General features: G+C 38.8%; 2 protein-coding genes across 5 annotated transcripts in view; one reads left to right on the top strand and one right to left on the bottom strand.

The window, feature by feature from the left end:
- LOC126161760 (mitochondrial import inner membrane translocase subunit Tim21) overlaps positions 1–6,924 on the top strand; it is a 52,407-nt gene extending 45,483 nt beyond the window's left edge. For all 4 annotated transcript variants that reach the window (XM_049917814.1, XM_049917813.1, XM_049917815.1 and 1 more), the window contains one exon: positions 6,398–6,924. In XM_049917814.1, the coding sequence (XP_049773771.1) occupies positions 6,398–6,535 (138 nt within the window). In that variant the 3' untranslated portion in view covers positions 6,536–6,924. The remainder of the gene's footprint in view (positions 1–6,397) is intronic.
- LOC126161759 (transmembrane protein 231) overlaps positions 6,462–27,355 on the bottom strand; it is a 42,850-nt gene continuing 21,956 nt past the window's right edge. Inside the window, exons 4-5 of the mRNA XM_049917812.1 lie at positions 16,815–17,040; positions 6,462–9,860 (exon numbers count right to left, since the gene is read on the bottom strand). Coding sequence (XP_049773769.1) covers positions 9,595–9,860; positions 16,815–17,040 — 492 coding nt within the window. The 3' untranslated portion in view covers positions 6,462–9,594. The remainder of the gene's footprint in view (positions 9,861–16,814; positions 17,041–27,355) is intronic.

Genomic DNA, 27,355 nt, shown 5'->3' with positions numbered 1-27,355 from the left:
CCAAGAATAAGCAGCTTTCACCCAGTTAATACTCGGCAAAAATCCAACATGCATTTGGATCAGACTTCCTTAACTCTTGTGCAGCATACTGCTGTATCCATTTTCAATAAGCTACCACAAGAATTAAAGAATCTAAGCACTAATCCACATGCTTTCAAATCGAAACTGAAGAATTTCCTCATGGATCACAGCTATTTTGTTGAGGAGTTCATTGAAAAATTAAGCTGATTCTTATGTTATATTGTTGATTGCGTTTACTGAAACTTATGGCTTGACTTTTTTTGGGTTCATAAACATTTTATTTTTATCTGTTATAACTTTTATGTTGTAATTTCATGTACTGACATGTTCTGTGACCTTCGAGATTTGCTCCTCAATTTGGTCCTACAGAACTAATAATAAATAAGCAGGTCATTGACACTTATGGTGATTCTGTCAGCACAGTCAAGGTTCTCCACAAGATGTAATACACATTCTACTGTTAGGTCCCAGAAGATGGGCCCACACATGGATCCTTCTGGGCATGCCTTAGTGAAACTTTTGACCATTCCCCGGTTACCTGCTAGGCACTCATCAACCCTGTCCCTACAGTAATCCCGGAGGCTGGTACCTGCAGCTCCCTAAGATGTGAAACTCTGCAGGCCATCAGAGGCTGTCAAGTGTGCCTGCAACGTCTATCATTATGGTTATACATATTTCCGATACATGTTTTCTATTATGCAGAGTGCTTGGTTCATGGTGTCATCATTTGTCCCCCCCCTCCCCTCCAAAATCCATATTAATGCAAGCTAAGTCCCACTAGCTGCCTGTGTGACTGTAGTCTGTCACACAAAAGGCATTCTTTGACAAGATTGTGCGTTCAGTAAGCAGACTGCTAGGTAGGATTGTGCATAGGTTTGGTTTTTATGCACAGCTTTCTTGAGGATTACAGTATTAGCTATTTTGTACGCTGCAGGTATTCTCCCCAGTGCAGGGTCTTCTTTCGTGTATCCATTGGGAAAGGGGTAATGATCTGTTATGCCATTGGAGTCAGGGGCTTTTTTCCTCTTTAGTTGCTCAGACACTTCCTGTTGCATAAAAGGACAAGTGATGCTTTCACTTTTGTAGCCAACTACTAGTTTTTAGGTTGGTGTGTATCTGTAGATCTGTGTTTTCATCATCAGGTAGATGATTTGCAGTAAATACTCTGGGGAGCATCTCCAACTGGGCATTCGCATGCCTTCATGCTGTCGAGGGCGATACAGTCACTGTAAAAAAACACTTCTAAAGAACCGAACCAAACCGAACCAAACCAAACAAAACCAAAGTGTGAGTCTATAGATAGATGCTGAATAAAACATATTTGGCTTTGAGAGCAATGTGTGCAGCATTCAGCGACTTCTGGAGTAGAATGTTGCAAAAGATTTCTCACAAACCCGAAAGAAATTTGTGGTTTATGTAAAATCTGTTACTGGCACTGAAGCTAGTGGCCAGATGCTTAAGCATTATACATGATCGAAAATTGAGAGTAGCAAAGCTAAAGCAGGAAAATGCTGGACATCATTTTCAAGCGTCCCTTTACAAAGGAAGCTCCAGGAATGCTGACCCAGTGTAATTATCCCATCAATGCAAAAATGAGTGCTATAAACATTAGTTGCAATGGTATTGAGAAACAGATGGAACTACTGTTGGGTTCTGCACAGTATTTTGTTAATGAAATAGCCTCTGTCTTAACAGTGTATACCACAGATCCCTCTAGTAAGAAATTTTGCCCATGTCACACTTGTCTACAAGAAGGACACCACAAATGACCCATAAAAATTAATAGTGACCTACAGATGACACAGTTAATTACAATGCACTGCCTGAAAAAAAGCTTAACCAATATTCAATCTTGTTAAGTGGTGCAGAGTGGCAAATTCCTTCATGATAAATGTCAATTATTCTGTGAAAGTGTACTTACAAGGTTTCAAGTATCAGTATGAAGTGAGGAATATAAGCTATTACAGACCCGTACATACTTATATTTCTTCCATAGGGCCCATGAAGACATGATTAGACCAATCCCCAAACAGTGGTACCAGTAAAGGGTTTTGGAGTATGTTACTTTTTAGACACACATAGTATATATAGTTTGTACCTGCAATATTGTTGTTTCAGTGATACATATTTTGCATTACATTTATATAGCTCATGTAATTGGATAGGTAAAAACTCTAATCACACCAAATGGTGGTAAGAGAACACACATACAAATGGTATTACAGTGTGCAAGCTTTCGGAACCAGTGGCTCCTCCTTTTGCCGCAGCGTGGTTAGTAGGTTTTTTTATCTGTCCAATTACATTATATATATCTAAAAACAAAGATCATGTAACTTACCAAACGAAAGCGTTGGCATGTTGATAGACACACAAACACACTCGCACAAAATTCAAGCTTTCGCAACCAACGGTTGCTTCGTCAGGAAAGAGGGAAGGAGAGGGAAAGACGGAAGGATGTGGGTTTTAAGGGAGAGGGTAAAGAGTCATCCCAATCCCGGGAGCGGAAAGACTTACCTTAGGGGGAAAAAAGGACAGGTATACAGTTGCGCGCGCGCGCACACACACACACACACACACACACACACACACACACACACACATCCATCCGCACATATACAGACACAAGCAGACATTTGTAAAGGCAAAGAGTTTGGGCAGAGATGTCAGTCGAGGCGGAAGTACAGAGGCAAAGATGTTGTTGAGTGACAGGTGAGGTATGAGTGGCGGCAACTTGAAATTAGCGGAGGTTGAGGCCTGGTGGGTAACGGGAAGAGAGGATATACTGAAGGGCAAGTTCCCATCTCCGGAGTTCTGACAGGTTGGTGTTAGTGGGAAGTATCCAGATAACCCGGACGGTGTAACACTGTGCCAAGATGTGCTGGCCGTGCACCAAGGCATGTTTAGCCACAGGGTGATCCTCATTACCAACGAACACTGTCTGCCTGTGTCCATTCATGCGAATGGACAGTTTGTTGCTGGTCATTCCCACATAGAAAGCTTCACAGTGTAAGCAGGTCACACATGGCTCTGCCTTTGATCGTGTACACCTACCGCGTCACAGAACTGGAGTAGGTGGTGGTGGGAGGGTGCATGGGACAGGTTTTACACCGGGGGTGCTTACAAGGGTAGGAGGCAGAGGGTAGGGAAGGTGGTTTGGGGATTTCATAGGGATGAACCAAGAGGTTACGATGGTTAGGTGGACGGCGGAAAGACACTCTTGGTGGAGTGGGGAGGATTTCGTGAAGGATGGATCTCATTTCAGGGCAGGATTTGAGGAAGTCGTATCCCTGCTGGAGAGCCACATTCAGAGTCTGATCCAGTCCTGGAAAGTATCCTGTCACAAGTGGGGCACTTTTGGGGTTCTACTGTGGAAGGTTCTGGGTTTGAGGGGATGAGGAAGTGGCTCTGGTAATTTGCCTTCTGTACCAGGTCGAGAGGATAGTTGTGGGATGCGAAAGCTGTTTTCAGGTTGTTGGTGTAATGGTTCAGGGATTCCGGACTGGAGCAGATTCGTTTGCCACAAACACCTAGGCTGTATGGAAGGGACCGTTTGATGTGGAATGGGTGGCAGCTGTCATAATGGAGGTACTGTTGCTTTTTGGTGGGTTTGATGTGGACGGATGTGTGAAGCTGGCTGTTGGACAGATAGAGATCAACGTCAAGGAAAGTGGCATGGGATTTGGAGTAGGACCAGGCGAATCTGATGGAACCAAAGGAGTTGAGGTTGGAGAGGAAATTCTGGAGTTCTTCTTCACTGTGAGTCCAGATCATGAAGATGTCATCAATAAATATGTACCAAACTTTGGGTCGGCAGGCCTGGGTAACCAAGAAGGCTTCCTCTAAGCAACCCATAAATAGGTTGGCGTACGAGGGGGCCATCCTGGTACCCATGGCTGTTCCCTTTAATTGTTGGTATGTCTGGCTTTCCAAAGTGAAGAAGTTGAGTCAGGATGAAGCTGGCTAAGGTAATGAGGAAAGAGGTTTTAGGTAGGAAGGCAGGTGATCGGCGTGAAAGGAAGTGCTCCATCGCAGCGAGGCCCTGGACATGCAGAATAATTGTGTATAAGGAAGTGGCATTAATGGTTATAAGGGGTAACAGATTGGGTAAGGATTCCAGGCGTTCGAGAAAGTGGTTGGTGTCTTTGATGAAGGAGGGGAGACTGCATGTAATGGGTTGAAGGTGTTGATCTACGAAGGCAGAGATACGTTCTGTGGGGGCTTGGTAACCGGCTACAATGGGGCGGCCGGGATGATTGGGTTTGTGAATTTTAGGAAGTAGGTAGAAGGTAGGGGTGTGGGGTGTCGGTGGGGTCAGGAGGTTGATGCGAGTCAGGTGAAAGGGTTTGTAGGGGGCCTAAGGTTCTGAGGATTCCTTGAAGCTCTGCCTGGACATCAGGAATGGGATTACCTTGGCAAACTTTGTATGTGGTGTTGTCTGAAAGCTGACGCAGTCCCTCAGCCACAAACTCCTGATGATCAAGTACCACTGTTGTGGAACCCTTGTCCGCCGGAAGAATGACGATGGATTGGTCAGCCTTCAGATCACGGATAGCCTGGGCTTCAGCAGTGGTGATGTTGGGAGTAGGATTAAGGTTTTTTAAGAAGGATTGAGTGGCAAGGCTGGAAGTGAGAAATTCCTGGAAGGTTTGGAGAGGGTGATTTTGAGGAAGAGGAGGTGGGTCCCGCTGTGACGGAGGACGGAACTGTTCCAGGCAGGGTTCAATTTGGATAGTGTCTTGGGGAGTTGGATTATTAGGAGTAGGATTAGGATTATTTTTCTTCGTGGCGAAGTGATATTTCCAGCAGAGAGTACGAGTGTAGGACAGTAAATCTTTGACAAGGGCTATTTGGTTGAATCTGGGAGTAGGGCTGAAGGTGAGGCCTTTGGATAAGACAGAGGTTTCAGATTGGGAGAGAGGTTTGGAGGAAAGGTTAACTACATCAAACCCACCAACAAGCAACAGTACCTCCATTATGACAGCTGCCACCTATTCCTCATCAAGCGGTCCCTTCCCTACAGCTTAGGTGTTCGAGGCAAACGAATCTGCTCCAGTCCGGAATCCCTGAACCATTACACCAACAACCTGAAAACAGCTTTCGCATCCCACAACTATCCTCCCGACCTGGTACAGAAGGCAAATTACCAGAGCCACTTCCTCATCCCCTCAATCCCAGAACCTCCCACAGTAGAACCCCAAAAGTGCCCCACTTGTGACAGGATACTTTCCAGGACTGGATCAGACTCAGAATGTGGCTCTCCAGCAGGGATACAACTTCCTCAAATCCTGCCCTGACATGAGATCCATCCTTCATGAAATCCTCCCCACTCCACCAAGAGTGTCTTTCCGCCGTCCACCTAACCGTCGTAACCTCTTGGTTCATCCCTATGAAATCCCCAAACCACCTTCCCTACCCTCTGCCTCCTACCCTTGTAAGCACCCCCGGTGTAAAACCTGTCCCATGCACCCTCCCACCACCACCAACTCCAGCCCTGTGACTCGGAAGGTGTACACGATCAAAGGCGAAGCCACATGTGAAAGCACCCATGTGATTTACCAACTGACCTGCCTACACTGTGAAGCTTTCTATGTGGGAATGACCAGCAACAAACTGTCCATTCGCATGAATGGACACAGGCAGACAGTGTTTGCTGGTAATGAGGATCACCCTGTGGCTAAACATGCCTTGGTGCACGGCCAGCACATCTTGGCACAGTGTTACACCGTCCGGGTTATCTGGATACTTCCCACTAACACCAACCTGTCAGAACTCCGGAGATGGGAACTTGCCCTTCAGTATATCCTCTCTTCCCGTTACCCACCAGGCCTCAACCTCCGCTAATTTCAAGTTGCCGCCACTCATACCTCACCTGTCACTCAACAATATCTTTGCCTCTGTACTTCCGCCTCGACTGACATCTCTGCCCAAACTCTTTGCCTTTACAAATGTCTGCTTGTGTCTGTATATGTGCGGATGGATGTGTGTGTGTGTGTGTGTGCGCGCGCGCGCAACTGTATACCTGTCCTTTTTTCCCCCTAAGGTAAGTCTTTCCGCTCCCGGGATTGGGATGACTCTTTACCCTCTCCCTTAAAACCCACATCCTTCCGTCTTTCCCTCTCCTTCCCTCTTTCCTGACGAAGCAACCGTTGGTTGCGAAAGCTTGAATTTTGTGCGAGTGTGTTTGTGTGTCTATCAACATGCCAACGCTTTCATTTGGTAAGTTACATGATCTTTGTTTTTATATATATTTTTCCCACGTGGAATGTTTCCCTCTATTATATTAGTACAATTACATTATATTTTGAAGAATTGATTATTTTGTTGATTTACATAGCTTGGTCATATACAATAACCTAATCTTCTTGTCTCTTTCCAGAATGATAAGAAGGAGTTTGAATACAGGTATTTATTCGTACAGATGGACGATTTTCCAAGAGAAACAATAATTCTTGAAGACAATAGATATGATGTGCCATCGCCAGTTGAAAAGCCATTTGACAATCTGCTTGTGTAAAGCAGTTAATTGATTTCCTTGTGCTGTCAGGATCTCTTTTGTGTGGGTATATTTTATACAAGAATGCGTAGAATGCTTTATACAAATAAGGTAATCATTGTCAGGAATAATTTAACTCAATTGATGCAGCAGATATATTTTGAAAGAACATCTTATGTCAATCATGTATAATACTTTGTAATTAATATTTTTCGTTTTTGGATATTTTTAACTGTTCTATACAATATAAGATTGTGGAGACTGAATTGTGCAAATAGCACATATACAAGTCATGTACAAAACAAACACAGTACCTTTACAATATTGTGATGTCGAACTTCAATGAGTAATTAATATCTTTAGAATCCTTTTACTGAAAAAGAAAATTTATAATAAAAATTAAGAACAATTCAGGTGTATTTTTTATGGCCTTCAGACTCTTACTCGCAACAGTCATGTAGACTGAGCCATCCCATAGGTGCTGGAAGTGGAGTGGATTATAAATTATAGATTTCACAGTGAAGACCGAATGGTTGCACATTATGAGAGGTGACAGTCCTTATCACATACCTTCAAAGTAAATGTTAGTTTACATAAATCCGTGGAGCGATATTAATGTTTGCCCTGGAGGATGACAGAAGGGTAGCTTAGTTGAGAATGGTGGTTACTAAGATAACTGGTTATGACAGATTATAGTCTCTTTTAAAATAAGGAAATCTCTTCTGACTTCATATCATTGTTGTGTGTATTTATTTTTCTGTTTGATTTTTCATTGTTGAATGTTTGTAGAATTTTTTTCCAGAAGCTTCCCATTTTATTACAGCAGCTGTGAATAGAGTTAATGCAAAGAGGTTTAGTGACATGGCCGAAAGGTACTGTTGTCGTGTATCAAGAAACAGCACTCATCAAAAAAGGAGTAGAGGACAGCAAAAGAAATTTCTTGGTACAGGCAGTGTCTTGGAAATATACCATGGAGGTCTACACAACTTGCCTCTGATAAGCTGACAGAATAAGTGCCAAGTACACATTTAAAATACTTCAAAAATTTCACTTGAAATTACTGTAGGTAACACACACTGTCATTAATAGATGCCTGTATTGAGACCAGCTCCATGGGTTGCTCTTCCGAAAAACATATGTACAGTGTGCACACAATATCATAGTGGGAACTTCAATGGCTGACTTCATATATACATGGAAGAGTCACTCTGCTGAGGCACGGAGAGTGGTATGAAATATGCCCGAGAGATAATTCACGAAACTGATGCACAAGTGTCTGTCACAAGCTTTCACTGATGCAGCCACATTTTTCCCACAATTTGTAATAATTACGCACAGTGTTCAAACTTGAGAGCCCAAACAACAAAACAGCATCATCTAAAATACATGCAGCAGTTATAAACTGAGCCTTTAATACAACACTCTCTGAGGCATGCTATGTAGACCTCCTTCCTTGATGGAGAAACTCTTAAGTCTCTTAAATGTGGATATACTGGTACTGAGGCAGAAGGAATACAGCAAGAGGTCACATTGTTATCGCACAAATCTAAGGGCTATAAATTCAACTAAATACTTGGGGATTACAATTACAAATAAACTGGAACAATTATACACACAATTTTGTTGGTAAAGCAAAGCCAAAGACAGTGATTTATTGGCAAGTGCAACAGTTTTACTAAAAGAGACTGCTTACACCACGCTTGTTAGCCCTCTGCTGGTGTATTGCTTTGAAGTGTTGAGTCCACACCAGATGGAGGACATCAATAACATCCAAAGGAGGGCAGCTCGTTTTATATTTCAAAATTGGGCAGATAGAGCCATGGACATGATATGTGAATTGGGGTGGCAATCATTAAAACAGGCTCTTCTTGTGAAATGTCAATCACCAACTTTCTCCTCAGATTGTGAAAATATTCTTTTGGCACCCACGTATGTAGGAACGCTCGTTTTTCCTGCATGCCATTCGAGAGTGGAATGATACAGAAACAGCGTGAAGATGATTTGATGAACCTTCTGCCAGGCACTTTATTGTGTTTTGCAGGGTAACTATGTAGATGCAAATGAAGCCATTAAAGCCCCATACTAGCATTGTGGAAGCTTTTGATATTCCTGTTACTGGCACATGGCAAACAGACTTAAGTAATTACTATGTCATCAAAGTAATTCAGACAAATTTATTTAATATTGTTTATCAGACTTTGTTTTATTACTATTGTGTCAATAAAAGGGCCGTGTCTTGATGTAGTAGTTCAAAGGAATGTACCAAATTTAGAATGTGGGGTACGTAATAGGCTCCTTATTTATGTTAAGTAACTTAATTATGTTATACAGGGATTTGTTAACATGAAACAACTTCTAGAGGCATTTACACATAATACATGTCAAGAAATTTCTAAACCAGATACACATTATCTGGTAGTCAAGATCACTTTCTTTTTGTGATAGTCATTAATTTCATAGTTTTGTCAATAACTGGCAATAGATTTAATTAGAGAGATAACATGCTGTGCGCATTCTCCGTGGCTTACATATTGATGGCAACAGTATGAACAAAGTGTTCCAAGAAATATTGGAATCTGAATAGGGGTAGAAGTCCGGAGGCCAACTATCTCTATATTACAGGAACAAATTTGTAAAACAATGCTGTTTGGACTCATAACTTGGGTCTCAATTTCAGAGGTTAGTGACCAGTTCTGCTACAGTTCCATATTTTATCCCTATAATTAATTTCTCCTTATCTTTTAGTCCCTTAATACTTACAACACACATCTGTGTGCTAAGTTTGGTACGGTTTATGGCAACACCATTTTTTTTTTCAGTTCCTTAATTAAAGGATTATTCGAACACTTCTAAAGCTGTTACACTTAGCTCTTACTTAACTTGCTTGAGGCAAATCGTTTTGCTGTTTACTGCAAGATCTCCATACTGGCCAAGGTTTAAGTTATAGTATAAAGTTTCTATACATCTATTTTATTACATAAAAAGGTAAAAAAGTGTTCATACAAAATTATGAGTGGCATTATTAACCACAGAAATATCACAGATGTAAATATACTTTGAGTCAACATGTGAAATAGCACTCATACATCTTTTTTCCAAGGTACAATTCTGAAGCTGGAAATGAGGTGATTCCCAAATACATAGGCTTTTATTTTGTTGGTAATATACATTATTACCACCAGCACGGATAAATATTGTACCCATGCCCACTTGACAACTTGCCAGAAACCCGGCTTATACAAAATAGTATCTTCTGGATAGTAAATTGTGGCTGATATAACAAATGGGGCACCAGCGGCTCTTCCGACGGTCCACAGTGGATATGCATTTGTTACTGCAGTAGAAACTGAAATGATTTAACCATTTAAATTTAATGGGGATAACTGAAATACTATACCAACGTATATGCATTTACAGCAAGAACAATGGAATAAGCAAAGAAACGCACATGTTCTACAGTGCAGACACTACAATGAATCACCACATACACACACTCCTAGCACCATGATCTGACTTGAACCAATTGTTTTTATTAATTCCATTTCAAATGTGTGAAATAATATTCACAAGTTTTCTACTAAAACTTGTGCTGTTTAGTGAGCTAATTGCAGAAAGAAGGCCAAATGACAACTAACTGAATAAATGACATAACTCTTAACAGCATAAATAAGAGAATAAAAGGCACACAAAACATCAGTTGTAAGATTATTATCTAATTAGGCTAGGCTACACTAGTTGTATCATTTGCCTTGAAGCCTTTTCTAGTGCAGTAATGCCATATGCAGAGAAATTTCACATTACAAACTGAAGAAGTTTCTTATATGTGTTAAACTACTTCGCTGGTACCCACCATGTTTCCATAATGAGGGGGCTAATGTTGTGTAGTACAGAACTAAAAATTTTTGATGCATTGTGTCAGAAACATTTTTTAGCTTCACATCATTGATAGCAAAGAACATCCAGTTACATCACACATCAGTTTTGGAATATGTCCTAAAACTTGTGCGAAACAGTGATGACCGCAATACAACATGCACTTTTCATCATGCTTCCACTACAAGGAAAATTTGAATTTTGTTTAATGACAGCAAAAAAGCACACTTCATGTTACCATGCAGTGAATTCATGCAAACTGCTCAACAATTTTTCATCATCTGCTTCTGCAAATGTGTATGCACTTCAATTCAAGGGGAGCAAAGAATGAAAGAATAAACCTTATGGAATAAACTTAACTACCTTCACTGTTAAATTAAAAAATAAGCAAAATAAAACCATTATGTTTAAAAGTGCACTATTCTGAAACCAAAATCTGCTTCTGGTTAACATTTAATACTGTGTTGTTCCATCCTGTGTACTGTAAGATGGTCAGATCCTCTTTGACATGCTGTCCCGGGATGAGACTGGTCAATCAAACCTGTCCCACTTTTCATTGGCAGCCCTCTTGAGATCACCCACTGCAGGTTTCAACTAGTTCCAAACACAGCAGGTCATTCCACTTGGTTAATTGCTGCCTCCTGGACAAAGATGGGTGGGCGCAAATCCTGACAACACGAGGCATCTGACATTAGTAAATGATGGTATTTGAATGTTCAAATGATGCCACTGTGGCATATGTCTGCCTGATGAGTATATTCCTTTGCGAACGATTCGTCTTGCTGTTAAATGATTATATATGTACCACATAACATAAGCTTATAATGACCCTCCATCGGTTCAAATCCACGTCCAGCCATCCTGATTTAGGTTTTTCATGATTTCCCTAAATTGCTTCATGTAAATCCTGGGATGGTTCCTGTTAAAAGGGATGCCGATTTCCTTCTCCACCCTTCCTTAATCCGATGCGACCAATGACTTCGCTGTTTAGTCCCCTCCCCCGAATAAACCAACCACCCTTCCAATGACCCTCAAGGTCTACCAAAAAGCAGTGACCAAAAGCTACAGTATCATACTTGCTAATGGAGAGACAGTAGACTCTACTGAAGTACACTGAGAATGCTGGTTTAATTTTACCTCCATTACACAAGTGCATGTGTTCAAAAGAGTATCCAGATAAATTTAATGGGGATGGTGCAAAATTTTTTTGAGCGGTTTAGAACTGACTTGTCCAGTTCTTGACTTCCCTGCTACATGCAATACCACTTAAACATCACTTTACAAAATTAGATTTTTATTGCCGATTACTGATTGAGATGAGTGTCATCACTTCAAGTGTCAAGTAAACAGGTAACGGAAAGTCCAGTATGGAAACAATATGGATAGATTGCTACTCACTACATAAATCAGGTGTTGAGTTTGTCACAATGAAAAAGACTGCTAAAATATTAAGTGTTTGGGCAAGGTCCTCCTCCAAGAGAGAGAGAGAGAGAATTTTTGAACCATTGCTGTACATTTAACATATGTGCCACGTAAGTTCTTAATAACTTTTTGATGTTTCTTTGTATGTGAAAAAGAGGGAGAAATACCTGGCAAGCACATAAATGTTCCTATAAGTCGATAGTAAAAGGGCATCATTCATGATCATCATCAGGAAAATCCGTTCCTCCACCTGGCCTCAGTTGCCTTACAAACTGCTAAAATATTGCTGCATAATGAAAAAAATATTTTGTCAGCACAAGACTGAATTATTTTTAAAATACAGTTTATTGTAACTGTAAATAATTTCATTTAAAACAATATTTACCTGATTATAAGATGACCTCCACCTTTTTTTAAAGTGACTCCTTCGGAAAGATTTATTTTTTAAAACATTCTGACTAATCAAAATTACAAACTTTTTATTGATGTAAAGGAGCTGTTTAAAAAGTGGAAAAATAAAATTGTTTCATTAATTTTTATCTCTGCTGCATTTTTTGTTTGTTTAGAACACAGCTTCCACCCCCCTGTGGATCTTGCTTCTATACGATGTGAGACTGTTACAGTGTCTCTTGCTTTCGAACATACTGTCTGCCCGCCACTCTCTCACTGACTGTGTAGAACCAGCAGCTGACAAACCCCCAATCATTACCGTCACTCCTCACAATGAATGTTGACAACATTTCTGCATGAAACATGCAAATACGGCACTGACCCCATCACTTTTAGCACCTCCTGTAGACACGTATGCTATTCTTCAATATTTGTCCAATTTTGAAGTCAATTAGAATCTGAGTGCAAACTGATTCAAGCAAAGCCAACTTTTATCACTGTGCCCCCTCCAACTTTCTGTTGTGCTGTGTTCAAGCAACAGTGAAACATGGACGGCAATATCTTCTAGGGTGCAGGTCATATGTAACAGCAGCAACTAATACATAAATAAAAGATCACAATCACTATTCAGTCTTATAACTGAACTATCACTTGCCCCGTAATATAATGACATCTGTTTGTACTATCTCCGTAACAGGTCTTTCAACTATAATTTATCCTCATGACAATAATAGTCAGTTTAATTTGTTTCATTCTTTAGACATTTCATTCTGGATTAATTTTCCTTCTCATTTCATCTGAATGTCATCATCTTGTTCTGAAGCTGATTAATAGCTGATCACAATTTTCTCCAATATGATGATGTTTGTATAGTGATTGAATTTCTCATTTGCAACCCACTTGGTCAATCACTGGTTTCTCATACCCAAATAAAATATTAACTTTGGTTCAGCATCAAGTAATGGTTTTTGAAGGAGAAGATATTCGCCTATGAAATTTATCTTTACTTAAAAAGCAGCATAAATGAATGTATGTATGTATACGGTATCAATACATGTATGAGATCTTTTCTTGCAAATCTGTTGAACTACAACAAAAGTTTGTAAGTTAACAGTATTTAATGTTGTAGTCTCCTGTGTTTAACAAATTTGTCAATTTTTAAGCAGAGTATTTTATTATTCTTGTAGCTAGTTCATAGTTTGTTGAATACCCTTTGCCGTAAAGCCCTAGCGCCATGAGTCATACGTCATGTCATTGTTCAAGCAAGGTCGATACTGTTGCAAGCGCATTCAAACATAAGTATTGTTTGCTACGTCCTACCCTTCAGTATTGTTCAAAATAAATCTGTACAAAACCTCAATAGCCAAAGCTTCTTCTGTAAATGTAAGACAACCCCTATCTTAATCTATTATACACTGTATAAATAAAATAGAAAGAAACATTCCACATGGGAAAAATATATTAAAAACAAAGATTCCATGACTTACCAAATGGGAAAGCGCTGGTAGATAGACACAATTAAAAAAAAAAAAAAAAAAAAAAAAAAAAAAAAAAAAAAAAAAAACACACACACACAAAATTTCAAGCTTTCGCAACCAATGGTTGCTTCATCAGGAAAGAGGGAAGGAGAGTGAAAGACGACAGGATGTGGGTTTTAAGGGATAGGGTGAGGAGTCATTCCAATCCCGGGAGCGGAAAGACTTACCTTAGAGGGGGAAAAAAGGACAGGTATAACTCGTGCGCGCGCGCACACGCACACACATCCATCCACACATACACAGACACAAGCAGACATATCATACACTCGCGCGCGCACACACACACACACACACACATATCCATCCACACATACACAGACACAAGCAGACATATGATATGTCTGCTTGTGTGTGTGTGTGTGTGTGTGTGTGTGTGTGTGTGTGTGTGTGTGTGTGTGGGCGCGCGCGCACGAGTGTATACTTGTCCTTTTCCCCCCCCCTAAGGTAAGTATTTCCGCTCCCGGGATTGGAATGACTCCTTACCCTCTCCCTTAAAATCCACATCCTTTCGTCTTTCCCTCTTTCCTGATGAAGCAAACGTTGGTTGCGAAAGCTTGAAATTTTGTGTGTGTGTTTGTGTGTTTTTTTATTGTGTCTATCTACCAGCGCTTTCCCGTTTGGTTAGTCATGGAATCTTTGTTTTTAATACACTGTATAAAAGTTGACCGCAGCAGCACTAGTTTAATCTACAAATGAAAGATGACCCCCTAATTTTTCAAATGACGAATTTGGGAAAAAACCTGGTTTTACATTCGGGTTATTACAATTTGTCATTTACAGAGTATAAAATGTGATCCCTGGTTCTGATTCATGATCTCTGTTACTTGTGGAAATAAATTAGCTCTGTAAGCTGCATTATTTACAGTATACTATATCATTTTAAAAGCAATTTATTAAAAAAGCGGTGAATGCGAGTGAAACATCATCTGTAGCATGATAGTTGGATAAAGTCAAGTTTCTAGAAGCACTGAAAACTTGCATGTTACTCCACTACCAGCACTTGTGCCAACTACCTCGCTTGTGGAAACTACAAAATACTGGGCCACTGTAATAGTAGCCAGGAAAGTTAAAAGCTGTTTGACTTCCTGTCCTAATGCAGCTTGCCCCACCACTACACAAGAGCTTCAGCAAATACTGTTACATGGAACTACTCTCATTCTGCTTTTGTTTGCTCAACAACACAAGTCTTTAGCTGTCTGCTTGTGTTGAGGGCTAACTATCTGCTTACAACAATATTGAAAAGTCAGAATGTTCTTAAACCTTCTAGCCTGCAGCAGTCCCTTTTAATCACTGATTAATACTACAGCAACACAGCATCATTTGCAGTAATGCAACACATTGTTAAAGTACTTTGACTTAGGGAGTGACCTTGCTGAGGTTCACATTACTGCAGAACTAGTTAACCACTTAATATAAAACCGCGAGTTACCATGTTTTCATTATTCTGATACAGAAACTAAATCCCAAGTACACTTGGGCAACTTAACAACAGACCTTCAAAAAAGTAAAATCCCAGTTATATCCATTTCAGCACTGATAGTTCAATGTTCGACAGCTAGAGAGCATATGGTCCTACATTTGTAGCCTGGCTGAGGTGGTTGCCTCTAGAGATCATCTTTACAGTAGGCAGCTTTGGATACTTCACAACAAAATGTGTGCTTTCAGTGTCTCTCCTGTCTTTTTGTTTAGCCTATGCTTTCAAAAAAGTATGGGTTTGTCCTGTGATCCAGAGTTCAAAACTGAATCTAACGGCTCGGAAAGTGAAGGAGGAAGTTATGGCAGTTGGTCAGTTGATAGACAAGTGCTCATCAGTGGTACAACATACATTCACTCTGCTCTAGTGAGCTACTACAACATTTATGTTTGCAGGAAATCTTTGTGAAATACACGGTTAGACTTCATAGCAGGGACGTTTTAGTGAAAGTCCAGTACACAACTATACTTGGGATTTTATTATTGGTGATCTTCAAAATTTTGTAACTCATTATTTTGAGCTTTATAAGCTATCTTATATGTCTATATGTGATGCCATTCATTATATGTTTTTCACTAATAATAGAAACATTTTTGGGACATACCTTTTTTTTCAAATTATGTTAAGGGCACTTTGATTTTAGCATAATAATAATAAAGATTTGTTTTAGTCATTAAGTGTATTTTTTACAATGAAGTGCCTCAAGAGATTTAAAGCTACTCTTGATATAGGATGCAATATCACAAAACACAAGTGTTCTTATTGGTGCAATTACTGAGTGATGAATGGTTATGCACAATTGTGTATTTATAGCACCTGTGATTTTTCAGAACACTAACTATGAGAAAAAAAAAATAAATAAAGCAGAACTACTGAGATTAGAGCTTTACTTTCAGATATATCTTAAGAGTATTGTAAATAGCACCAAGCATTCGACACACAAATTTAGAAATTGAGCTAATGGGAATGTATTAATGTGTACAACAGTGAGAGTGTTTCCAGTTGTCTGGTGTGTAACTGTTACTTGTAGCTTCACGTGAACTGGCATGACATGTCACATACAAGTATCTGACCTTTGCGTAGAAGAAGAAATATAGCTCAATTTTACTTATTCAAAACTTATTTACAAACATAGAGTGTCTCCTACTAACAACTGTTTTATCAGCACATTTGACAACCACAAATGATTTACATGAGAAATATATTTTTGTATCCATTTGCTCTTGATTAAAGTCTTCTGCAAGCTCCTTAGCTAAAATCTGTGCTACCACAATAACACTTGTCTCAATTACCTCATTTGAAGCCATCAAGAAAAAACTGTGCGAGGGGAAAAAAGAGGACTTTTGCAAACACACAAATTGGCCTCTGAAGATGGTGATTCCTATGCTTGCTGAAAAACAATTTAACTACTGTTAGAGAGTCCACAAAGAAGCAAAGAAGTAAGCAACTACAGTGATAGCCCCATGCTACCAAATGCTTCTAAGTGATAAAAGAAAGAAAGATATGAAGAAATCAATTTGTAGTAATGTTGTAATGTATCTGCTTTTTAAAAGAAAGAAAAAAAAATCCAACACACCAATTTCTTGCAAGCTGTAATACTTACCATTCCTGGCAACATATTCTTTTATAATTTTCTGCAAATTAAAAACTTGCGGATCAGTGCTTTCTTCATCTATGCAAGAATAATTAAAGCTCACATCTCTTCCATCATGAAAAAGTGGTTGTTTTTGAACTAGTTTCAAGTCACCTACTATGTCAAATCTTGCACCTGGCAGACTAGATGAATGCTGAATGATGGCAAGTGACTCCATTTGAAATGCACTGTACTTCTGCAATAAAAATTTACAATTATTTCTGAAACATTTTCTCACATTTATGATAAAATGTAATGAATTTCAAAAACTGTCCTGTGGGCGATTTCATCTCAAATCACATAGGTCAAGAGTGAATGTGTCACATCACTATTTCAAAGTTTGCTGGGGGAAAAAATAAAAATGTTTAAGTTCCACATGATACCTCTCCAAAACTACAATAATTTTGATTTTCTGATGGTTTGTTGAAATGCTACAGACCTCTCTAAATGAGAATGTTTGCAAAAATGTCGTAACGAATGAGAAAGTTGAAAAATTATGATTAAAAAACCGAAAGTGATAGAGATTAGAATTTATTTTCAATGAACGCTTTGTTCCCAATACTATGAGATATGATTAACACACACATGCACACACACTTCTGAGGTTTTTTTCTTTTAAGTTATGGAAATTTGTAATGCGAATTTAAAAATTATGTTCTGAAAATATGTGTAGTCACAGGAAGTTAACTGTCTTGAGAAATGATAAAGCAGAACTGCTAACTGTCAGTTATCACATTAATGCATGAAATTTTTAAATTGTTAAAATAATTGAACATAAAGATGAAAAAAATCGGAAATTTTTTGGTTCTTTGACCTACCTCTATCCTCAAGGTCAAAAAGCCATGGATATTTAAATAGATCACCGATTTTATGTAAATGTCACGCAAAACTGGTATTTCTGAATCAAAATACTTACTTTACAACATTATGAGCGAATGGAAAAGCAATTCATAATTTTGTTTGAAAGCATTTTATAACAAAGATGAGATATAGAATATTTACACCCATTTTTCTTTTTGTGATGTTATTCACAAATTGTTATTATCTTCGGTAATGATTTTACTTCTTCGTGACTTTCCACGAATTAAAATTGTATACAGTGTAACAATCAACACTGCACTGTTGAAAAGAGTGAATTTGTTTTTTTCATCTGCTCCTCATTGAAGTTGTATAGCCGAGCTGAATTTGCACACAGACAAGGGTGATCCAACAAGAGCACTATTTGGGAAATAGGAACTGGACACTGGTCTTATGAAGCTAGCCATTGGAAAGCATTAGCAGTACCATGAGGTGTCTAAGGAGACATTTATACCTTTCAGCTCATTAGACACACTTATTATCTGTCCCGCCCACCACTGATTGTCATACACATCAGAAATGAAGTGGCTCACACAAAGTCTTCTAATGTATACCATGATCTATGCATTTCACATACAGTAACAGGCTGCATTTCGTGAAGAACTATTCTTGCAATGTATGTGCCACTCCAGGATGCAACCCAGTAGTGAATTGATTGTATTACTACCACAAGCTTAATAGCAGACCACTTTTCTCATTTTTTAAATGGAACTCCCATGTACTTTCATTTAGAATTAAGAGTTTCAGGTTTGTTACTAATGTTGATATGGTGTGTATAGATCCAGTAACATCTCTTATAGCATCAACAGTCTCATGCTGGAGATTAAATCTTTTTTCAAGATGTTTAAGAGGCCTCCTACCCCATCACATGCACTTTTTCCATGACCTGTTGCTGAAAATATCCATTTTTTTTGTCTTAATTCCCGTACTATAGTGTAGACCAAACTCACACAGCTGAAAGCGATTTTTAAAATGAGATGTTACACCATCAGTATCATACACATGTTTAGGACACGCATGGCCTCTAAATGCTATGTCATCAATTATGTAGCATGCATGTGCACTGTCATGAAAGAGATCATCACTGACAATAGCTCTCACTCATTTGTTATAAACAGAGGAGCGATGGAAACGGTGTTGCCAACAAGCATATTTTACACTAGACAATTCAGTGTTGCAAAATATGTTGAAAATTTTTTAACACTTTACACTCAAATATACTACTCACTGTGTTTGCACTGATTACAAACATATCAACCAAACAATATTGTGTGTAATTCTTGAAAGTTTTCAGATGGGAATTTGAGTAAATAATTCATAAAAACTCACAAAAATGAAATTTTTTATATTTTTAATAATAAATATTTATGTAAGACAGGTAGCTGGAGCAGAGAAGATACTGTTTACAATTACATCTGTAGTATCTGATAATAGGACAGAAAAGATAGCGTTCTGTTACTTTCCAAATTCGCAAAAAAATTAAGTGGAAAAATTAACTTTAAATTTCATATTTTTGTCTTAAATTTGTAAGCTAAAGGAAGCCCACTAAGAGGGAGTTTCAACACAAAACATCTACCAAGTATCCAGTACTTTTGGTTATATATTTTGTTCTCTACTGTTTTAGGAATTATTTACAAAACATACTTTTTCAAAAGGGCTGTACCATTTACAAAACTTAAGATAAAACGAAAATACTTTATTTCTTAACACATATAATACAAAGATCCCAGATAAATTCATGACAACTAGTTGACACAACCTGCATTATTTGTGATGAAATCACCTAGGTCTCATTTTACACGCTTTAACCCTTCTATTTTAAGTCCATTCAGACTTCATTATACATATTTCAGTTCTGTTTATACAAAGACTTAATTTATCGACTCCAATTGTGTTCCCCACTTCTCTTCACTAGAGCCCTTTTATGTTTTTTTCCTCCTCTCTTTTAGTGGATGTAACTATCACATCCTGGTTGTCCTCCCAAAGTTTTAGTTCATTTGTTTCTTCACACTGGCTTGCCTACTTCCACTGGCAGAATTTCTTTCAGACATAATTTTTTATCTGTCAATCTTATTTCCATTCCAGGATGTAGTTGCATATCTTCATTCATTTTTTTTGATATTTTCTGGCTTCCTGGAGTCAAGATTACAGGAATTTAATTTAACATGGCTGGTTATGACTGATAACAAGGTGGTTCAGTGTTATTGCTTCTAATCCGTATGTCCATAAGGGGACTCAGTAAGTTTTGTATACGATGACCTAAGTGGAAAAGTTTTGTTCTACGTGTCTGACAAAAGCGGCAGATCTGGAAAGTTATTTGTATCCTACGAGGGACATTCAATGAGTAATGCAACAATTTTTTTTCTTAGCCAGTTTCGGTTGAAAAATGCAGAATTTGTTGTGGGACATCATGCAATATTCCCACTTCAGCCACTACAGTTTCACGAAGTTCCGATAGGTGGTCACACTATACATAGCCTTCAAAAGGGCAACAGTAATGAAGGTGCGTTCAAACATAAAACTATCCTCGAGTTTCTTTTGTTGGAAAGCCAGAGCATCGCAGATATTCGTAGGCACTTGCAGAATGTCTATGGGGCAGTGAATAAAAGCAAGCTGAGTTGTTTTGCAAGGTGTCTGTCACTATTGCAACAAGGTCCTGCAAACTGTCCAATCTTCCACGTGCTGGCCGACTGCACACAACTGTGACTACTGCAATGATGGAACATGTGGGCACACTCAGTCAAGATGATACACAGGTCATAATCAAATAACATCTTGCTGCTCAACTGGTTGCCTCTGTTGACTGCTGACACACTTTTCCACCAATTGGGGTACTCAAAGATATATGCCCACTGAGTACCTTGCTGCCTAAAGGAAGACCATAAGGAGCAACAAAGGACCATCTGTGCAGAATTTCTTGCATGTTATGACTGTGACAATTTTTTGTTGATCACCACCACAGATGAAGAAACATGGGTTCATCACTTCGAACCAGAAGCAAAATGGCAGCACAGGGAGTGGTGCCACACAACCTCTTCTTCAAAGAAAATGTTCAAAACTGCAACCTTAGTTGGTAAAAGTCACGGTGACAGTCTTCTGGGACTCTGAAGGAGTTATTCTGTTTGGAGGTCTCCTCCATTGTGCAATGATAAACCCAGAAGTGTATTGTGCTAAATGAAATCGAGGAAATGACTTCAGCGTGTTTGTCGCCACAAAAATGCAAAGGAAATTTTCTTTCTCCGTGACCGTGCAACACCTCATACAAGTCTGCTGACAAAATTTCACTGAATTGTCCCTAAAGCCCAGACCTCACACCTTCTGACTTCCATCTGTTTGGCACTACGAAGGATGCACTATGCTGGAAGCAATGCCTGGATGGAGGGGAGGTTATTGATGCAGCAAGATGTTGGCTCCAATGTCTACCAGTAGAGTGGACCAGTAGGCCCTCCCAGTAAGGTGGTGTAAGGCCATCACATTTGAGCACAAATTATGTTGAAAAATAGGGTTTCGTAACTAAAAGAGCGAGGAATAATATGATGTACTGCAATCATGAATAAAACCAACCTACTTTCAGAAAAGAAGTGTTGCATTACTTATTGAACACACCTCATATTTCTGATTTACTGCAAAATTCAAATAAATCCCCCCACCACTCCAAATATTTGTAAATATCCACAATGTATCCAACAAATAACTTCCTGGTTTCAAAATTAAACGACATGAAAACAAGGGTCAATACAAGAATGCTACAAAATTTATTGCGAGAGCTGTAATAATTTTATACAGGATTTTCAAGCAGTTACAAAAGCTTATTTAACAGATGGCACTGTAATTGCAATACACCTACAAATAATACAAGATTATTACAAATGATTGAAGCAATTTCATAAATTCACTGTAACTACCTTAATTGACATACTATCACAAAACTTAACACTCATATAGAAAAACTAAAAATGTTTTGTATTGTTGTAGCTGCACTTCAGATTTCTGCCATGAGAGCACAACAGTTGGCAGTTAGGAAAGATGGTGACAACCCCAAGAAAATCATCTTCAATCTTGAAGCAACATTTTTTGTGAATGTCACAGTGAACACTTATAATGCACGAACCTGGGGGACAGAGAAATCTGTGCAGTCTCACAGTTTAAATTTTACAGTCCCTTTTTCTTCTGCAGACTGTTGTAGGACACACGTCTAGACATGGCGGAAAATTGCTTCATGCAACTGGAGACAGACAGTGTGGAATCCATATACCACTTCACCATGATTGAGAAACCAATGGATCAATCGTGACGGGGTTGATGAGCAACAATTCATGTCATGACTCCCACACTCTCCTGAACAAATCCCTGTGTCATTTTTTTGTGTTGGTTTATCTGAAAGCGTCAGTGTTTACACTTCCTTTACCAACAAACCTACCAGAACTGTGAGCGCAAATCCACAGTGGCTTTGGACAAATAGAGTGGGGCATGCTGTGCTGAATGTGAGATAACTTGAGTATTCACACAATATCTGCAGAATCGGAAGGGGGCACATATGGAGCACATGTAAAAAAAAAAATACTTTTTGCGTTTTTCTGTGTCTTAGTAAAGCCTTTGAAAATATGTTAAACAATATAGCTACAGTAAATTTGTGAAATCGCTTCAATTGTGTATAATAACGTTGTACTCCAAAGCACAGAGTAATCAGTTCCCCTGTTAATATGTGAAAGGAGGTTAGTGTACTGAAGGAAGAAGCTGAAATCATATATCCCACTGAACAATGCGTGTTTCTGTTTCTGGGATGTCACAGATTAAAACACAGTCTTATGGCACAAAGACGCAATTTTCAAACTTGCCATCTACAAGCTTCTTGCCAGATGGGCAGTATGGCTGATAATTTGGTGGAAAACAATGGCCCTAGATCAACTGTAATTATGCCAGAAAATGTCACCACCGTTTCTGGACTTACGTATCTGCAACATCTGATGAAATCCGTCCAAAGAGCTGCAGCAGAAGTAGTGAATGATTTTAAACACTCCAGCACATATACAATGCCGAGAAACAGTCTGAACATGTTTCCATTCAAAATCCAAAGTCACCAGGTCATATCTGTACCCGCTGAGAGACCAAGGGATAACTTTGCAAATCAGACTCTTAGGAACAATTGATAGTAATGGATTTATTGTTGGCTGCATCTGGTCCACAGCACGCTTCCATCTGAATGAATCTGTCAACAAACAAAACTGGTGACGTTGGGGTCCTGAAAATCCCCATTTGTGAAGCGAAACTACCGCATTCCCTAAAGTCACTGTCTGAGCGTCGGTATCCAGAAGAACCACTATCATGCCTTTTCTCATGTTAGAGTTGATAGCTAGCAAATCTCACATCACAATTTTGGAACAATTTCTCTATACACAGAAAGCGTTCGAGGACTGACCAAGTGCCGAGTAGTTCATGCAAGATGGTACTACCGAAGCTATTCCACCATGCAAAACAAGCTTCAACAGTCAATCTGGAGCCGTTTCTGTCAAAGACATTACAGGATGGCAAAACAAATTTCATTGTCCATTGGTGCCATCTCCCTACTGCAAGCAATGGACATTTTGAAAAGATCATGATGTGATGGCGAAGACTGCTTGTGTTGGAAGAGTTTGTTTATGTGTGCAGATATGAGCAGCATACAACACTATCTGTTGGCAGCTTTTGTGAGTATTTTTTTCAAATTTCTGGTATAAAATTTTTACAGCTTTCACCATTAACATACTGTTTTTTGCATTCTTCTTTGTTTTCATTTTCTTCAGTTTTAAAATCGGGTAGTCCCCTGTTACAGCCCCCTTGTGTATTCACTCCAAGACAGCAAGAAGATGAACCATGCAGAAATTATCGGAATGGGACGGAAATCAGTAGATGTCATGTATATGTACAGATGAACAAATGATCACAATTTCAGAAAAAAAATGGACGATTTAGTCGAGAGAAAGAGCTTCGCAAAATAAGAAAATCAATAATGTGTTGATATACTTCTGTCTCTTATGAAAGCAATTATTCGGCTTGGCACTGACAAAGTTGTTGAAAGGCCTCCTGGGGGTTATTGTCCAATTGGCATGTTAGATCATCACTGTCCATTTGGATATTTCCTTTGTGGGTACTAAAGTCCCAATTCTTAAAAGGGGTCACAGTTATGTTATTGGTGGGGAAATTAGTTTTAGAGATGGAGGGAGGGAGGAAGGGAGAGGGGTGGACAGAGAGAGAGAGAGAGAGAGAGAGAGAGAGAGAGAGAGAGAGAGAGAGAGACTGCCATGGGTATAGTTGGGTTACCGACCCCTTGTTGCCATTTACTTTTTTTCAATATCCTGCTTTAGTTTGCTCAAGTAAACCTGTTAAGTGCAAATAAAGTGAAAATATGGCATTTTAGTACCTTTTTTAAAAATTTCTTTTCCTGCATTGTTGCTACGGTCTTTATTCGGTGTTGTTTGCTCCATAACAACGTGATATTGTGGCAGAAGAAAATGTCTCATAGAAGTTATGAAGATGACCAAAGGCATGTACAGTAGTTTTTAGATGAAGTTACGGAGATAAGTGATGACGATTCTGTGTCTTTATTTGGTGATAGCTCAAACGAATTTTTACCAGAGGAGACCGGAAGCTAAACCAGAAGTTCTGATGATGGAATCACATCAGTGAAGGTAGGAAGAAGAGTTTTATGTCCACATTAAGTCAAAGAACCAGACTTCACAGCTGTAAAAACTAGGTAACAAAGCACATCTAACTGTTTTAGTGCCATAACTACTTCAGTTGATTCAGGTTCAATTGAAGTAAGTGTAATATCAGAAAGTTCTGAAGATGACACACTTAGAACAAATTCTAATGAGATTGTCTGGGGGCTAGTTATGGGCAAAAATATGGAAAACTTTAAATTTATTCATTCCAGTTCTGGTGTAAATGCTTCTGTTGCACTAACTCTCAAAGGCAAGACACCATATGATTTCTTCAAATATTTTATAAATGATGAAATTTTAGAATATGTGACTCAACTAACTAATTTGCATGCAAAAGAAGTCTTAGCAAGTCATTCAGTAACTGTTAATTCACGACTGAAAAAGTGGACTGATGTCAGCAAAACTGAAATTGAACAATTTTTAGGATTTTTGTTATGGATGTCACTAAATGTAAAACTGAGGATTCCAAATTATTGGTCAAGAAATACGCTCTATCACAACAATGTAAAAAATGTTATGTCACACAACTGTTTTGACCTGCTTTTACATACGTGGCATTTTTCCGATAACAACTGGTGCCCACCGGGAAAACGCTTATTCAAAACCCAACCTCTTATTGACAAATAACTGCAGAGATTTCAAAGTGCAGTTGTGCCGGAGAAAAAAGTTTGCACTGACTAAACACTTGTGCCATTTCGAGGAAGACTTAAGTTTCATTCAGTATATAAAGAATAAGCGACATAAATTCGGAATTAAATTGTTCAAACTTTGTCTAAAGGGCGGCTACACCTGGAATATGAAAGTTTACTGTGGGAAGAATACGAATCCTGGTGTTCCTCTTGCCACTTCTGTTGTTATGAGCCTTATGAGTGGATTACTAAATGAGGGCAGAACCTTATATACAGACAATTTTTACGCAAGTGTTCATCTAGCACACCAGCTTCTTGAACAATCAACAGATTTAGTTGGTACTCTAAGATCAAACAGAAAACTGAACCCTCCAGATGTTGTACAGGCAAAACTGAAGAAGGGGGAACACAAAGCAAAGGAAAGTATCGCAGGTGTAGTAGTACCGAAATGGAAAGATAAGAGGGATGTTCTGATGCTGAGTACTGTTCATAGAGAGGAAGAAGCAGAAGTTCAAACCAGGAAGGGCACAAAGAAAAAACCAGCAATGATAACTGACTACAACCAGTCGAAGTTTTTTATAGATCTTTCTGGCCAAATGAGGTTGTATTCGCATTGTCTAAGGCGGGGTGTGAAATGGTACAGGAAGCTTGCAATTGAATTGTTGACAGGGTCAGCACTGGTAAATGCTCAAGTGATTTATTGATACATCAACAACAAGATGATCTCTATCAGGAAGTGACTTTGAGACTACTCCATAAAGAAGATGCCGATGAGCCTGAGACGTCTCTCACCAAAGCCACCGCGTTACCTGCAGATTATGCACTTGTGAACATGGGAGCAGCCAGATGTGGGTGTACAGTGTGTTACGAAAAAATGAAGAATGAATTTTGACGAGAGCAAGCTGTCAAGAAATGCAAACAAACTGCACGGAAATGTAATAATTGTGACTCATATTTTTGTGTAAAGTGTTCTTTCATAAAACACAATGCCTACAGGTGTTAGAGAAACAAAGTGGAATGACCCAAATTTTTCAGTTTCATTGTTGTTGCAATTAGAGTTGAAGAATATAAATAAAATTGTCTGTGATTTGCAATCTACTGTGTAAGTAATATGTCAAACTAAATAATAAATAAATAATAGAAAGAAGAAAAGTCCAATAAGACTGAGCCATGTGAGTTGTATACAACTCACGAATTCAAATGTCAATAACTACTCTTGAGCTCTTGAAAACCATAGGTCACGAACATGAATTCTTACTGGGGCCATAACCTACTATAACACCGAGTCACAGCATGCTCCTGTGAGTTACAACTGCACCACGGAGCTTTAAATGGAAAAATGTCCTTGAATAGTATTTACTTCATGAGGCCCAAAGAGAACACTTCCTGTGAGTTATATTTAACTCATGTGGCAGTCAATGTATTAAATATTCAAAGTGAACTTCATTTCAGTTCCAACAGTGTAACTGAACTATTACTATAGTGAAATGGGAGCAAATAGTCTGATGTACAAATTTATGGTCCAAAGCTGGAATTCTTTATCTGGGTTGCACTTTGACCTCTGGGAGCTACTTTTCAGACACAGGATACAGAGTTCAAACAACTACACTAATGAATTACCTAATACACTATATTAATATAAAAAAAACTGTAAATGGTTACAAGTAGCATTTCATACTATTAAATGTAGTTAATGCTGTCTAATGTCTGGTGTTCATTGCGGCAGTTTTATTAAGACACATTATTATTCCAATGTAACCATGGTGTTACTGTTATGACTTTATGTGCCTTTTCGTCTTCCTGTTGTAATTTACAGCACTAACCACAAGTGCTTCACTATTTTCCAACAACTGATAGTGTCATGCATGGGGCAAGTAGAATGTTGGAGCCAACACAGTCTTTGAGGTACAACCAGTATTCCTGTTTCAATAGTGGCCACTGTATCTGGTGTTGTGCAAAGGCAGATTGTCCCAGATACACTCTTTGAGATCTGTTTTCATCCACTAAATAACTGCCCCCCCCCCCTTTCCCTAAACAAAGCAAGATATGGTGTTATATAGCTCTGCTTTCATTTTTTTGTAATACCCTGAGATGTGCGAACACACACACACACACACACACACACACACACACACACACACACACACACACAGAGAGAGAGAGAGAGAGAGAGAGAGAGAGAGAGAGAGAGAGAGAGATTTCAGTCTGATAAGCTTTCCTAGACTAATTCACAACAGACAAAACACCACTGTTGATGACTGAAAGAGAAAATACAACAACATTTGACAATTAAAACTTCTGATAATACAATCAATTCTGGATT

The sequence above is a fragment of the Schistocerca cancellata genome, chromosome 2 (genome assembly GCF_023864275.1).
Source record: "Schistocerca cancellata isolate TAMUIC-IGC-003103 chromosome 2, iqSchCanc2.1, whole genome shotgun sequence".
NCBI lineage: Eukaryota > Metazoa > Arthropoda > Insecta > Orthoptera > Acrididae > Schistocerca > Schistocerca cancellata.
This window is presented reverse-complemented; position numbering and strand designations above follow the sequence as displayed.